The sequence below is a fragment of the Physella acuta genome, unplaced genomic scaffold, assembly GCF_028476545.2.
Source record: "Physella acuta isolate Inbredline_101_S28 unplaced genomic scaffold, ASM2847654v3 ptg000241l, whole genome shotgun sequence".
NCBI classification, from domain to species: Eukaryota; Metazoa; Mollusca; class Gastropoda; family Physidae; genus Physella; species Physella acuta.
The window spans coordinates 157,359-173,538 of record NW_026731760.1 but is presented as its reverse complement, the minus strand read 5'-3'; the positions used below and the strand labels follow the sequence as shown (position 1 = coordinate 173,538).

General features: G+C 37.1%; 1 protein-coding gene across 1 annotated transcript; it reads left to right on the top strand.

Annotated features, from left to right (window-relative positions):
* Positions 1 to 1,109: 1,109 nt before the first annotated feature.
* On the top strand, positions 1,110 to 14,443 carry LOC131938315 (deoxynucleoside triphosphate triphosphohydrolase SAMHD1). Its single transcript, XM_059296319.1, has 18 exons — positions 1,110 to 1,449; positions 1,603 to 1,713; positions 1,948 to 2,071; positions 2,284 to 2,350; positions 2,603 to 2,678; positions 2,950 to 3,110; positions 3,623 to 3,738; positions 3,911 to 3,978; positions 4,113 to 4,247; positions 4,490 to 4,537; positions 4,778 to 4,942; positions 9,757 to 9,848; positions 10,014 to 10,070; positions 10,486 to 10,705; positions 11,224 to 11,316; positions 11,556 to 11,660; positions 12,756 to 12,902; positions 13,497 to 14,443. Exons 3-18 carry the CDS (start codon positions 1,960 to 1,962, stop codon positions 13,629 to 13,631), a joined length of 1,797 nt encoding a protein of 598 aa, XP_059152302.1. The 5' UTR covers positions 1,110 to 1,449; positions 1,603 to 1,713; positions 1,948 to 1,959; the 3' UTR covers positions 13,632 to 14,443.
* Positions 14,444 to 16,180: the final 1,737 nt, after the last annotated feature.

Sequence of the window (16,180 nt, the reverse complement as noted above, 5' to 3'; positions counted from 1 at the left end):
AATCTTTTTAAGGAATGGACGTCAGGTTTACTGGATAGTGTGTTCATTCATTGATTGATTGGCTGACAGTGGAGAAATAGCTGGATCATGTGAAGTCGATATTTTATATACAGGATCGGGAGTTTGGTTATTTACACTACTGCTTCGTCCAAAATAGAATCAGGGAATTTCTTCCATTTTTTTGGGTGATATTAGTATTGTATGAGGTGTTAGTGTGTTTGTGTGTGTGTGTGGGGGGGGGGGGGGTAGGACCACGTCATATCGGGGTTTTTTAAAACATTCAGATGTCAGTTGTTAGGTTTTATATGTGTCACTAATTAAAGCACAAAATGTACATTCAATTATTGTGCGATGTTGTAAAATAAAATATTTACATACCACTAATGAATGTGTACATATAGATCGTTACTGTGCAGCTTATTGTTACATGTTTTGTTTTATATTTGTTCTTGTTTAAAATTCGCTTAAGTTTTAGAACACATGTCTTGTCTTGGCAACTTTTTTCCATATTGTAAATTTTCTGTTCCAATGAACATTGAAAATCGTTTTCAATATACATTAACATAGTTTTGATAAACTTCGAATGTTGTAATTCATTATTGAAATGATTTAATTCTGATCGTAGAGTGGATAACTTTTTGTTCACAAATTAATGGCTATCTCATGCTATCATTTTTAAAACAGCTAAAACGAAAATATTTTTAGATAATGCATCTGTTAGCAAATCTGAAAAAAAAATTATTTAACAAGTATACGTCTTAGAGATTGTATGTATGTAATCGTTAATATGTTTATTTAGCTGTTACCTCCCCTGGAATCTAAATAGAACCAAAAATAAAATAATCGTATTTGATAAAATAAATAACCGAAAACAAATATCATTTTTTGAAAAGTTAAACCTTTAAAACCTGATACACATAGCGTAAGTAATTTTTGGAAGTATAAAGCAACAAAAGAAATTTTAATTAAAGATGATTGTAAGGACCTCTACCCCCGTTGAGAAGATTACAACACAGAGCTGTAACATAAAAATAACTTCAGGCTATACTGCTGTGAAAACCAGTCATTCGTGGCGTGAATCAATACCCAACAAACTATGGCACGATTTACCCCGTGTTGTAGCTGTTACACAACACACGGGCTGTGCTGACACAGTGTATGCTAACATAGGATACCGTGTAGGATACGTTTGTGACACGGCATATGCCCACATAGGATACGTTTGTGACACGGCATATGCCCACATAGGATACGTTTGTGACACGGCATATGCCCACATAGGATACGTTTGTGACACGGCATATGCCCACATAGGATAAGTTTCTGACACGGCATATGCCCACATAGGATACGATTGTGACACGGCATATGTTTTCTGACACGTTCTACTTTGTTTGTAAACATCAATAGAGTGAGGGTCTCTAAGGGGTATTTCAAATAGCTTATACGGTAGAGGAAGGTTATTTTATTGTTTAATAGATCTATATTGTATTTGGTGTTAACCAATGTTTTCATTTGTAGCGTAAAATCCTATATTTGTACAAAATGTATGGATAATGTATATATCCTTACAAAATAAATACATGTATCGTTTTTCAAAAGATAACCTCACACTAAGGCATTTATCGAGATCGATAACAGATCAGAATGACCAGTCAATGATGGAGCTAGTGCAATCAAAACATTGGCTGTTTTTCTAAGCCTGTCTTTGTGGTAAGTTTAAAAATAGGCATGATATCGATTTTTTTTATGGTGAATATTAACTGTAAATTGTCAAATAATCTTTATTTTACTTTTCTATGTGAATAAAATATTATAGTACACTCAAATAATGTAGAAACTGAAAAATATTTAGCAGTTTTATAAAATCTAAAATATTTAAATCTAAATCAATAAAATTGACATTTTTTCATGAAAACAAATCCCCTCTTTTACTATCTGAATCAGCAAACTGTAACAATGTCGGCTAACTCGCCTGACCCCAAAAGCTGGTGCAGTTGGAATGTAGAGGAGCTGAGCTTGTGGCTCAAAGGTCAAGGGGTCACGGAATCCGTTGTTGGGATACTGAAAGGTACGCGGAGTCGCAGGAATATTTGAATCATAAAAACATAATCAGTAAAATTTAATAAGTATTTTTTCGATTTTACTAATTAGCTATGTCTATAGATTTTTAACTTTTAAATTTAAAACCCGCAATAAACATCAAAATTTTAGTCTTTAATGTTTTGATAAATATTTAAGAAAATAAAACTATTTGAATATGTTTCTGATTGCATTGACCAGATGAGAAAGTCGAGGGTAAACATATACCTCACGTGACCATGGAGATGCTGATGGTAAAGAAAATCATGTACGTGTCTCATCCTTGTGTTCAATTATAAGAACAAATATGAAATGTTTTTAATATTTTCATATATTATATCAGTGTAAATGTGTAATTGTTGAAGAAAAATAATGACTTTTGAGTTGCTAGTTCTGAATAATCCACCAGGTTTTTATAAATTCTAATGCTTTAATTAAACTGGTGCATCGCTATATTTAGCTTGTTTACACAAATGTATGTGTATTTTTTATTTCAATTTGTGCTATACATGTATTAAAGGTTTAAAGACTGTCTACAAATCCAGGAGATGTTTGAAAAGTTACAGCAGAAACATTTAAAATCAAACCAGATGAAAGTAAGCTATTTTATTTAGTATATGTAACTAATTTAAGGCAGCGATACCTGAGAATACGTCAAATATGCATGTCGAATATGTATTCTGCAACTCGAGTTTTCAGCAAACAACACTACGGTTTAATTATTACACATCAGATCATTTAAAAAAAACATTTTATGTTACTAGTGGTCGATTTTAACTTTTAACAGCAATTAATTGACGGTGTACGAATTTTTTGCTCTTTACGACTTTCCAATAGACTTAAAAATCAAATTTCGTATTTCATAAGATTTACAACGACCCAATCCACGGCCATATTGAGGTGAACCCAGCATGCCAGGCCATCATAGACACGCCCATCTTCCAGCGTCTCAGGTTCCTCAAACAGCTGGGCATGGTCTACTACATCTACCCTGGGGCGGCACATAACAGATTCGAACATTCGCTGGGGTTAGAGACTTGTATTTTATATCTTATCATAAAATAATGAGCTCAACTCATTTTTTTTATTTTGAACAATTGTAGTGTGTACCACTTGCTTATGTGTTGTTCTTGTGTGTACCACCTGTTGATGTGTTGTTCTAGTGTGTACCATATGTTGATGTGTTGTTCAAGTGTGTACCACTTGTTGATGTGTTGTTCTAGTTGATGTGTTGTTCAAGTGTGTACCACTTGTTGATGTGTTGTTCTAGTGTGTACCACTTGTTGATGTGTTATTCTAGTGTGTACCCCCTGTTGATGTGTTGTTCTAGTGTGTACCATATGTTGATGTGTTGTTCAAGTGTGTACCATATGTTGATGTGTTGTTCTAGTGTGTACCGTGTGTTGATGTGTTATTCTAGTGTGTACCACTTGTTGATGTGTTGTTCTTGTGTGTACCACCTGTTAATGTGTTGTTCTAGTGTGTACCATATGTTGTTGTGTTGTTCTAGTGTGTACCATATGTTGTTGTGTTGTTCTAGTGTGTACCACTTGGCTGGGAAGTTCGTCAGACAGCTACAACAGAACCACCCAGAGCATGACATTACAGATGTAGATGTTCTCTGTGTGGAGATCGCCGCTCTGTGTCACGACTTGGGTAAGTGACTAGGTTTTATACACAACACATGTATACTTAATGTCTTAAGTACTTTGTCACCACCTGGGTAAGTGACTTTTTATGTTTAATAAGAAAAAAGTTTGGAAGAAACACTGTATACCACACATGTATATTCAGGCTATTTCAAGTACTCAGCCTTCCATTCCTCTAGGTCACGGCCCCTTCTCTCACATGTTTGACAGCATATTCCTAAAGGAGGTCAACAAAGGACAGCACAATGTGGGTGATTATAAACGTTTTTTACTCAATGTGTTTTTTCTTCTAAATGGTAGTTCTTACTCAAACTTTTCTTTGCCAGAATCTATATCATATGAGTATATCTGTTATTTTATATGATTTTATGTCTTTATTAGCACGAAAAGGTGTCTGTTCAACTTATTGATGAAATAGACAAACTTGTAGATCTGACAAACTTCGGGCTTAAATCTGTTGATATCTCCTTCATTAAGGAGTTGATTGGAGGTCCATTGGAAGTCAGCGGATCACAGGTGAGTTCAGGCTGGGCTATCTCTGAGATTTTGTTAGGGGGGGGGGGGGTGAGATGAGAGCTGCTTGAAACACTGAGATTAACGTTTTCGTCGGCCATTTTTCCCACCACTCTGGCATTGATACAACACAAACGGATCATTGAGTGCTGTAGACTGTAACATACGAAGGTCAGGCAGATTTTAGACATTAATGTGAGCACTTTTTTTATAATAGGATAAATCATAAGGTATTTTTATTACAGGGTTGGCCATACGTCGGAAGAGATGAAGAAAAATCCTTTTTGTATGAGGTATGTTAAACCTTATGACGTACGTTAAACCTTATGAGGTACGTTAAACCTTTTAAAATACGTTAAACCTTATTAAGTATGTTAAACATTTTGAAATACGTTAAACCGTAGGTCAAATGTTATAAAATTATATGACATGACCGTCTAGTACACAGTTAACAAGCCAGGTAGACTGAAACCAGCTTTTGAGCAAATCACAAAGAACACTGCATCACATTATCCGCCTGTCTCCCTCGCTAGATCGTCTGCAACAAACGTAACGGCAATGACGTCAACACGTGGGACTATTTAGCCCGAGACTGCCACCATCTTGGTTTCAACAACAACTTCGACTACAACAGATTCCTGATGTTTGCTCGGGTCATAGAGGAGGATGGGGAGGTTCAGATCTGTATCAGAGACAAGGTAGGGGAGGTTCAGATCTGTATCAAAGGTAGGGGAGGTTCAGATCTGTATCAGAGACAAGGTAGGGGAGGTTCAGATCTGTATCAAAGGTAGGGGAGGTTCAGATCTGTATCAAAGGTAGGGGAGGTTCAGATCTGTATCAAAGGTAGGAGAGGTTCAGATCTGTATCAAAGGTAGGGGAGGTTCAGATCTGTATCAAAGGTAGGGGAGGTTCAGATCTGTATCAAAGGTAGGGGAGGTTCAGATCTGTATCAAAGGTAGGGGAGGTTCAGATCTGTATCAAAGGTAGGGGAGGTTCAGATCTGTATCAAAGGTAGGGGAGGTTCAGATCTGTATCAGAGGTAGGGGAGGTTCAGATCTGTATCAAAGGTAGGGGAGGTTCAGATCTGTATCAAAGGTAGGGGAGGTTCAGATCTGTATCAAAGGTAGGGGAGGTTCAGATCTGTATCAAAGGTAGGGGAGGTTCAGATCTGTATCAAAGGTAGGGGAGGTTCAGATCTGTATCAGAGACAAGGTAGGAGAGGTTCAGATCTGTATCAAAGGTAGGGGAGGTTCAGATCTGTATCAAAGGTAGGGGAGGTTCAGATCTGTATCAAAGGTAGGGGAGGTTCAGATCTGTATCAAAGGTAGGGGAGGTTCAGATCTGTATCAGAGACAAGGTAGGAGAGGTTCAGATCTGTATCAGAGACAAGGTAGGGGAGGTTCAGATCTGTATCAAAGGTAGGGGAGGTTCAGATCTGTATCAAAGGTAGGGGAGGTTCAGATCTGTATCAGAGGTAGGGGAGGTTCAGATCTGTATCAGAGGTAGGGGAGGTTCAGATCTGTATCAGAGGTAGGGGAGGTTCAGATCTGTATCAAAGGTAGGGGAGGTTCAGATCTGTATCAGAGACAAGGTAGGAGAGGTTCAGATCTGTATCAGAGACAAGGTAGGGGAGGTTCAAATCTGTATCAGAGACAAGGTAGGGGAGGTTCAGATATGTATCAAAGGTAGGGGAGGTTCAGATCTGTATCAGAGACAAGGTATGGGAGGTTCAGATCTGTATCAAAGGTAGGGGAGGTTCAGATCTGTATCAGAGACAAGGTAGGGGAGGTTCAGATATGTATCAAAGGTAGGGGAGGTTCAGATCTGTATCAAAGGTAGGGGAGGTTCAGATCTGTATCAGAGACAAGGTAGGGGAGGTTCAGATCTGTATCAAAGGTAGGGGAGGTTCAGATCTGTATCAGAGGTAGGGGAGGTTCAGATCTGTATCAGAGACAAGGTAGGGGAGGTTCAGATCTGTATCAAAGGTAGGGGCGGTTCAGATCTGTATCAGAGACAAGGTAGGGGAGGTTCAGATCTGTATCAGAGACAAGGTAGGGGAGGTTCAGATCTGTATCAAAGGTAGGGGAGGTTCAGATCTGTATCAGAGACAAGGTAGGAGAGGTTCAGATCTGTATCAGAGACAAGGTAGGGGAGGTTCAGATCTGTATCAGAGACAAGGTAGGGGAGGTTCAGATCTGTATCAAAGGTAGGGGAGGTTCAGATCTGTATCAGAGACAAGGTAGGGGAGGTTCAGATATGTATCAAAGGTAGGGGAGGTTCAGATCTGTATCAGAGACAAGGTATGGGAGGTTCAGATCTGTATCAAAGGTAGGGGCGGTTCAGATCTGTATCAGAGACAAGGTAGGGGAGGTTCAGATCTGTATCAGAGACAAGGTAGGGGAGGTTCAGATCTGTATCAGAGACAAGGTATGGGAGGTTCAGATCTGTATCAAAGGTAGGGGCGGTTCAGATCTGTATCAGAGACAAGGTAGGGGAGGTTCAGATCTGTATCAGAGACAAGGTAGGGGAGGTTCAGATCTGTATCAGAGACAAGGTAGGGGAGGTTCAGATCTGTATCAAAGGTAGGGGCGGTTCAGATCTGTATCAGAGACAAGGTAGGGGAGGTTCAGATCTGTATCAGAGACAAGGTAGGGGAGGTTCAGATCTGTATCAGAGACAAGGTATGGGAGGTTCAGATCTGTATCAAAGGTAGGGGCGGTTCAGATCTGTATCAGAGACAAGGTAGGGGAGGTTCAGATCTGTTTCAAAGGTAGGGGAGGTTCAGATCTGTATCTAGGGGAGGTTCAGATCTGTATCAAAGGTAGGGGCGGTTCAGATCTGTATCAGAGACAAGGTAGGGGAGGTTCAGATCTGTATCAGAGACAAGGTAGGGGAGGTTCAGATCTGTATCAAAGGTAGGGGAGGTTCAGATCTGTATCAAAGGTAGGGGAGGTTCAGATCTGTATCAGGGACAAGGTAGGGGAGGTTCAGATCTGTATCAGAGACAAGGTAGGGGAGGTTCAGATCTGTATCAAAGGTAGGGGAGGTTCAGATCTGTATCAAAGGTAGGGGAGGTTCAGATCTGTATCAAAGGTAGGGGAGGTTCAGATCTGTATCAAAGGTTGGGGAGGTTCAGATCTGTATCAGAGACAAGGTAGGGGAGGTTCAGATATGTATCAAAGGTAGGGGAGGTTCAGATCTGTATCAAAGGTAGGGGAGGTTCAGATCTGTATCAAAGGTAGGGGAGGTTCAGATCTGTATCAAAGGTAGGGGAGGTTCAGATCTGTATCAGAGACAAGGTAGGGGAGGTTCAGATCTGTATCAAAGGTAGGGGAGGTTCAGATCTGTATCAAAGGTAGGGGAGGTTCAGATCTGTATCAAAGGTAGGGGAGGTTCAGATCTGTATCAAAGGTAGGGGAGGTTCAGATCTGTATCAGAGGTAGGGGAGGTTCAGATCTGTATCAAAGGTAGGGGAGGTTCAGATCTGTATCAAAGGTAGGGGAGGTTCAGATCTGTATCAAAGGTAGGGGAGGTTCAGATCTGTATCAAAGGTAGGGGAGGTTCAGATCTGTATCAAAGGTAGGGGAGGTTCAGATCTGTATCAAAGACAAGGTAGGGGAGGTTCTTATCTGTATCAAAGACAAGGTAGGGGAGGTTCTTATCTGTATCAAAGGTAGGGGAGGTTCAGATCTGTATCAAAGGTAGGGGAGGTTCAGATCTGTATCAGAGACAAGGTAGGGGAGGTTCAGATCTGTATCAAAGGTAGGGGAGGTTCAGATCTGTATCAAAGGTAGGGGAGGTTCAGATCTGTATCAAAGGTAGGGGAGGTTCAGATCTGTATCAAAGGTAGGGGAGGTTCAGATCTGTATCAAAGGTAGGGGAGGTTCAGATCTGTATCAAAGGTAGGGGAGGTTCAGATCTGTATCAGAGGTAGGGGAGGTTCAGATCTGTATCAGAGACAAGGTAGGGGAGGTTCAGATCTGTATCAGAGACAAGGTATGGGAGGTTCAGATCTGTATTAGAGAGAAGGTAGGGGAGGTTCAGATCTGTATCAAAGGTAGGGGAGGTTCAGATCTGTATCAGAGACAAGGTATGGGAGGTTCAGATCTGTATCAGAGACAAGGTAGGGGAGGTTCAGATCTGTATCAAAGGTAGGGGAGGTTCAGATCTGTATCAAAGGTAGGGGAGGTTCAGATCTGTATCAGAGACAAGGTATGGGAGGTTCAGATCTGTATCAGAGACAAGGTATGGGAGGTTCAGATCTGTATCAAAGGTAGGGGAGGTTCAGATCTGTATCAGAGACAAGGTAGGGGAGGTTTAGATCTGTATCAAAGGTAGGGGAGGTTCAGATCTGTATCAGAGACAAGGTAGGGGAGGTTCAGATCTGTATCAAAGGTAGGGGAGGTTCAGATCTGTATCAAAGGTAGGGGAGGTTCAGATCTGTATCAGAGACAAGGTATGGGAGGTTCAGATCTGTATCAGAGACAAGGTATGGGAGGTTCAGATCTGTATCAAAGGTAGGGGAGGTTCAGATCTGTATCAAAGGTAGGGGAGGTTCAGATCTGTATCAAAGGTAGGGGAGGTTCAGATCTGTATCAAAGGTAGGGGAGGTTCAGATCTGTATCAAAGGTAGGGGAGGTTCAGATCTGTATCAAAGGTAGGGGAGGTTCAGATCTGTATCAAAGGTAGGGGAGGTTCAGATCTGTATCAAAGGTAGGGGAGGTTCAGATCTGTATCAAAGGTAGGGGAGGTTCAGATCTGTATCAAAGGTAGGGGAGGTTCAGATCTGTATCAGAGACAAGGTAGGAGAGGTTCAGATCTGTATCAAAGGTAGGGGAGGTTCAGATCTGTATCAAAGGTAGGGGAGGTTCAGATCTGTATCAGAGACAAGGTATGGGAGGTTCAGATCTGTATCAAAGGTAGGGGAGGTTCAGATCTGTATCAAAGGTAGGGGAGGTTCAGATCTGTATCAGAGACAAGGTATGGGAGGTTCAGATCTGTATCAGAGACAAGGTATGGGAGGTTCAGATCTGTATCAAAGGTAGGGGAGGTTCAGATCTGTATCAAAGGTAGGGGAGGTTCAGATCTGTATCAAAGGTAGGGGAGGTTCAGATCTGTATCAAAGGTAGGGGAGGTTCAGATCTGTATTAAAGGTAGGGGAGGTTCAGATCTGTATCAAAGGTAGGGGAGGTTCAGATCTGTATCAGAGACGAGGTAGGGGAGGTTCAGATCTGTATTAGAGAGAAGGTAAGTTACAGGTTAAATACAGGTAAGTTATTGGTCGGATACAGGTAAGTTTTAGGCCAGGGACAAGGTAAGTTATAGGTTAGAAATAAAGGCAAGTTACAGACTAGAAACACATTAATTCATCAGTAACTAGATAGCCGAAGACGTTTTAAATGTTAACTGCTATGTTCCTTTGGAAGTAAATGTTGCTCTCTGCATGCATGAAAGTTTACCTGTTGTTTACCTCCGTGTCTTACCTGTTAATCCATGAAAATCTTATCTACAGGAGATTCCCAACCTGTACAACATGTTCTACACGCGCTATACACTACACAAATACGCTTATCATCACAAGGTCAACTTTGGGCTGGAGATCATGTAATACTTTACTTAGATGTGTTTTAGTATCTGCTCTATTAAAACTTTAAATTGTTGCAATGATGCCTATGTTATTAACTACAGCTTATAACGTAGAAATGATTTTGTCTGATAGTAACCCACATTAATCATGTCACACATGTTTTGTCATACACATCCTGACAGGTTAACTGACGTGTTAAAGTTAGCTGACAAACACATGACATTCACTGGCTCGGATGGGTGAGTTTTGTTGCATCAATTAGAAATACATACATACATTTACATATTTAGATATTATACTATTTTTACAGGTATGCTTACTGTTATATCCATACATATAAACGTTTTTTCTTCATTGGTTACCTGTGTGTTGATACCACCGTCTACACAACAATGAGCACTGACTTATAAAACTATAACCTGAACATATAAGCACTGACTTATAAAACTATAACTTGAACATATGAGCACTGACTTATAAAACTATAACCTGAACATATAAGCACTGACTTATAAAACTATAATCTGAACATATAAGCACTGACTTATAAAACTATAACTTGAACATATGAGAACTGACTTATAAAACTATAACTTGAACATATGAGCACTGACTTATAAAACAATAACCTGAACCTATGATCACCATCCACAGAAAAGAACTCTCTATATCGGAGTGTATCGAGGACATGAAGGCGTACATTGAGCTGAACGACAACATCCTCTTTAAGATCCTCCACCACAATGTACTGGAGGAACACCCGCAGAAGAGAGATGACCTTGAGAAGGCGAAAGAGATAATAAACCGGATGTTCAGACGTGACCTCTACACGTGTGTGTGGGAGAGTCCGCCCATCCTCTCCCAGCTTAGAAGTGTAACGGTTTTTAAATTGTCCAATCCGTTGTAACTTAAAACTATCTCAGCGTTGAAATGTAATGGTTTTTTAGTTGTCAAATTTTTGGTAACTTTAAACTATCATAGCTGAGAAGTGTAACGCTTTTTTAATTGTCCAATCCGTTGTAACTTTGAGAAGCGTAATTTTTTTTTCATTGTCTAATCCGTTTTAACTTTCACATTTGAGAAGTGTAATGGTTTTTCAGTTGTCAAATTTTTTGTAACTTTAAACTCTCATACAATTCTTTAATGTGCTGTAACCAAGCTACAGCACGCTAACTTTTATTTTTTCAATTGGTTTTTCCCAAAGGTTTCTCTTACACAAGGAAGGAATCGTAAAAATGTTCTTTTAATGCCGGGGAAGGAAGGGGGTGGGTTGGGGGGGGGAAGTGAGAGGCTAAGCAGATTGTCATGATTATTGTGACTTTGATAATCTGCTCCAGTAGACCCCATTAATTGATTAACCTTTTGAAATTATCTAAACAATTTTAACTACAGCGAAAAAAGTTTTTAGAAGAGGAAGTTGGAGCGATCATTTCCAAACATTATGAAGAAAAGAATTTAAAGAATAACGATGATTATGTTGTTCAGGTACGAACAATAAGTAATTCTCTATGATGTTATAACATATCTGTAGATAAAATATTTATCCAATTAATAGAACTAAGCAGTAATTAATATACAATTCATGCATCCTGGTGTAGTGCAAATAGCCTTCTTTGAGAAGTTCATGTAGAAAGTCACACTATTACAGATTTCACTTTAAAGAGTCATTTGAACCAAATTATAAATTATTATAGATGTCTATATATTTTACTTTCTTAAACCAGGCTCTTTTTCTTGATTTCGGAATGAAAAGCGAAAACCCAGTCGAGAGGTTAAAAGTTTTCTCCAAACGTACACCAAATCAAGCCAGATACTTTACTAAAGCTGAGGTAAGTAAATGACAATTTATTTACGAAGATATTGTTACATTGCCAAGAAACTTCAAAACACAATATAATCACCTTTTTTTTTCTCAAAATAATAACATAGTATCTATTTATAAATTCCAACCTGTAACATTTTGAATAAATATTTAGAAGTAATATTTCTTTAACATATAATTACCAAACTAATTATTGTTAAATAAAGAAACAGATTTTAGTTAGAAAATCGTAATTTTAATATATTGAAATCAATAAAATAATTAGAAATTCTACTGGTTTTTATTTTATTACTTGCACAGTGCTTTTATAAGACGTACACAATGTAACCATAGTATATATATTCTGGATATGATACATGTTTATTCATATATAAATGCAATGACGTCTTGTTTTAAAATAAGAATAACCAGTATCGGTATGTTAAGTTATCTGGTACAATTGTAGTGCAGCTGTAAATGATTTTACCCCTGTAGTGTTGATGTAAATGATGTAAATGATTTTACCCCTGTAGTGTTGATGTAAATGATGTAAATGATTTTACCCCTGTAGTGTTAATGTAAATGGTGTAAATGATTTCACCCCTGTAGTGTTGATGTAAATGATGTAAATGATGTAAATGATTTCACCCCTGTAGTGTTGATGTAAATGATGTAAATGATTTTACCCCTGTAGTGTTGATGTAAATGATGTAAATGATTTTACCCCTGTAGTGTTGATGTAAATGATGTAAATGATGTAAATGATTTTACCCCTGTAGTGTTGATGTAAATGATGTAAATGATTTTACCCCTGTAGTGTTGATGTAAATGATTTTACCCCTGTAGTGTTGATGTAAATGATTTTACCCCTGTAGTGTTGATGTAAATGATTTAACCCCTGTAGTGTTGATGTAAATGATGTAAATGATTTTACCCCTGTAGTGTTGATGTAAATGATGTAAATGATGTAAATGATTTTACCCCTGTAGTGTTGATGTAAATGATGTAAATGATTTTACCCCTGTAGTGTTGATGTAAATGATTTAACCCCTGTAGTGTTGATGTAAATGATGTAAATGACTTAACCACTGTAGTGCTGATGTAAATGATTTAACCCCTGTAGTGCAGCAACATCCTGAGGCCCGTGACGTTTGATGAGATGCACGTCCGTGTGTACAGTAAGACGTCAGACCACGTGAGACGGCAGACGGTAACAGAGGCGTGTCTAGCCTGGTACAAAGTCTGGCAGGAGACCCAGGACAGGCAGAAGGTGGGCGTTTGTTCTCTGACTAATCTGGTGTCGTCTGCTACACTAAGACAGGCAAAAGGTGGGCGTTTGTTCTCTGACTAATCTGGTGTCGTCTGCTACACTAAAACAGACCATGACGAAGTGAACTAGTAGACATGTTACCACCTTCCGTCACATATCTAACTCATGCTTACTATAATCGTTTTCATAAAAATGTTGGCGTTTATTTTCTTTTGAAAAACAAAAAAAAAAACATAACTTACATACAACAAATTGTTTTAGAAACAAAAGTGATATTTGTATTTAAGCTGAGTTTGAAAAATACGTTTGTGAATAGTAGGCCTATACATTATTATAAAAATAATTATTTTTAAAATAAGTACTTTGTACATAATTATATATAAACAAAATATATCGATTGGTTCGTCGTTGTCGCGTAAATAGTTCTGATTGAACCATCGTGTAACACTCTCCACATTGTTAACAGTAAAACATCAACTTTACGGAATAAGCTGGTAAATGGTTCTTTAAAGACAACTAGTTAGGAAACTCTGTGAATAGAGCATCGAAAAATAAACATTAATTTCTTTGGATTTTCATTTATTTGAACTACAGAAACACGAAGAAGAGGAGATGGTGAGCGACATTCAACAGCTGATTCAAGAACAGTTTGTAGATAGACAGCAAGATGACGTCATCAAACTTGCGCAAAACATTTACAAAAAGTTCAAGCCACTATTCAAGTCGTGAAAAAATCATTTATATCTCTTGGCAGAACTGTTAAAAAAATCCAATAACATTTCTTAGAAGTAAATTATTAAAATTTCCATACTTGAGAATATTTCGCAAAGAAGTGTTTGTTAAACAAAACGATCTAGATAAATAAACATGTAAAGATCATCAATAGCCATATGTTGCAGTACGGCTGATAATGCTACGTAGTTTACAACAGATGTTAGCAATGGCTATATATTGTGTTGTACTCGCTGGGTAAAAATAAGTTTTAAAGATAATGAGAGCGAAATCTCAGGGTAAATAATGTTGTTTATAAAAGAATAGAACTTTAAAACCAACATTAATAAAAAAAACAGATCATCGCTTTCTGGGCAATGTTGAAAATTGTAATATTTATTGAATGAAGTATTATTTGAAAAGTGGTCACATTTGGGGTGTGATGTAATATTTGGTAAGTGATAAAATATTGAAGAAGTGATGTACAATATCTGTGAGTGATATAATATTGAAGAAGTAATATAACATTTGGTGAGTGATGTAAGGTTCAAATCGTGTTGTAACATTAGTTGATTGCTGTAATATTGAAGATGTGATATAATATTTATTGAGTGATATATTTGGTGAGCAATGAAATACTTAAATATATATATTATTCTGATATAATTCACAATGTTTATGTAAATTATTTGTTTATTGTGTATGCTTGTTTGAGACCAATTTTTGTACTCTTGACCAATCTTTGCTATATATTCATGATAAAATAATATGTTACTTCCATCCACCTTCATCAGTAACTGCCTCGTGTCGCTTATTTATTCTGACAATCTAGTTAGTTGTTTAAATATTTAAAAAAAAATTAATGCGACATTATTGCATTTATTTCTTTATATTAGTTTATGACGTCTTATGTTAGAAGTTATTAAATCACAATCTTTTAAAAGCATACTCTTTCAGATTTAAGTAGGCATATTTACTATATTTTTGTCAAATATCTTCTATTAATTTTTCACACTAAAAGTTGTGAATCTTTTTTTTTTGGCCTATTCAGTCACTTTAGGCATTACATTTAAATTACATTAAACATCTGTCAATTTTCGGCGTTATATATTATCTTTGTTAAAAACATCTGTCAATTTTAGGCATTACATTTTACTTTTGTTAAACATCCGTCAATTTTAGGCATTATAAATTGTATCTTTGTTAAAAGCATCTGTCAATTTTAGGCATTACATTTTACTTTTGTTAAACACCTGTCAATTTTCGCAGTAATTAAACAAATTTATATCTGCTCACGTGTCCAGTTCTTCACGCCTCAACTTTCCACTTTATCTGGTGTCCGTGTTTGTCATGTCAGTGTGAGATCACCATTAAGCCATAATTATATCACCATTGAGCATTAATTATATCACCATTGAGCGTTAATTATATCACCATTGAGCATTAATTATATCACCATTGAGCGTTAATTATATCACCATTGAGCCATAATTATATCACCATTGAGCGTTAATTATATCACCATTGAGCATTAATTATATCACCATTGAGCGTTAATTATATCACCATTGAGCCATAATTATATCACCATTGAGCGTTAATTATATCACCATTAAACCATAATTATATCACCATTAAGCCATAATTATATCACCAGTAAGCGTTAATTATATCACCAGTGAGCGTTAATTATATCACCAGTGAGCCATAATTATATCACCATTGAGCTATAATTATATCATCATTGAGCCATAATTATATCACCATTGAGCCATAATTTTATCACCATTGAGCCATACTTATATCACCATTAAGCCATAATTATATCACCAGTGAGCGTTAATTATATCACCATTGAGCCATACTTATATCACCAGTGAGCCATAATTATATCACCATTAATTAAGCCATAATTATATCACCATTGAGCCTTAATTATATCACCATTGAGCTATAATTATATCACCATTGAGCCATAATTATATCACCATTGAGCCATACTTATATCACCATTGAGCTATAATTATATCACCATTGAGCCATACTTATATCACCATTGAGCTATAATTATATCACCATTAATTAAGCCATAATTATATCACCATTAATTAAGCCATAATTATATCACCATTGAGCTATAATTATATCACCATTGAGCCATACTTATATCACCATTGAGCCATAATTATATCACCAGTGAGCGTTAATTATATCACAATTGAGCCTTAATTATATCACCATTGAGCCATACTTATATCACCTTTAAGCCGTAATTATATCACCATTGAGCTATAATTATATCACCATTGAGCCATAATTATATCACCATTGAGCTATAATTATATCACCATTGAGCCATAATTATATCACCATTGAGCTATAATTATATCACCATTGAGCCATAATTATATCACCATTGAGCTATAATTATATCACCATTGAGCCATAATTATATCACCATTGAACTATAATTATATCACCTTTAAGCCGTAATTGCATCAACATTAAGCCACAATTATATCACAATTTTCTTGGAAAAGCACGTTTTAATAAAAAACAAAAACAAA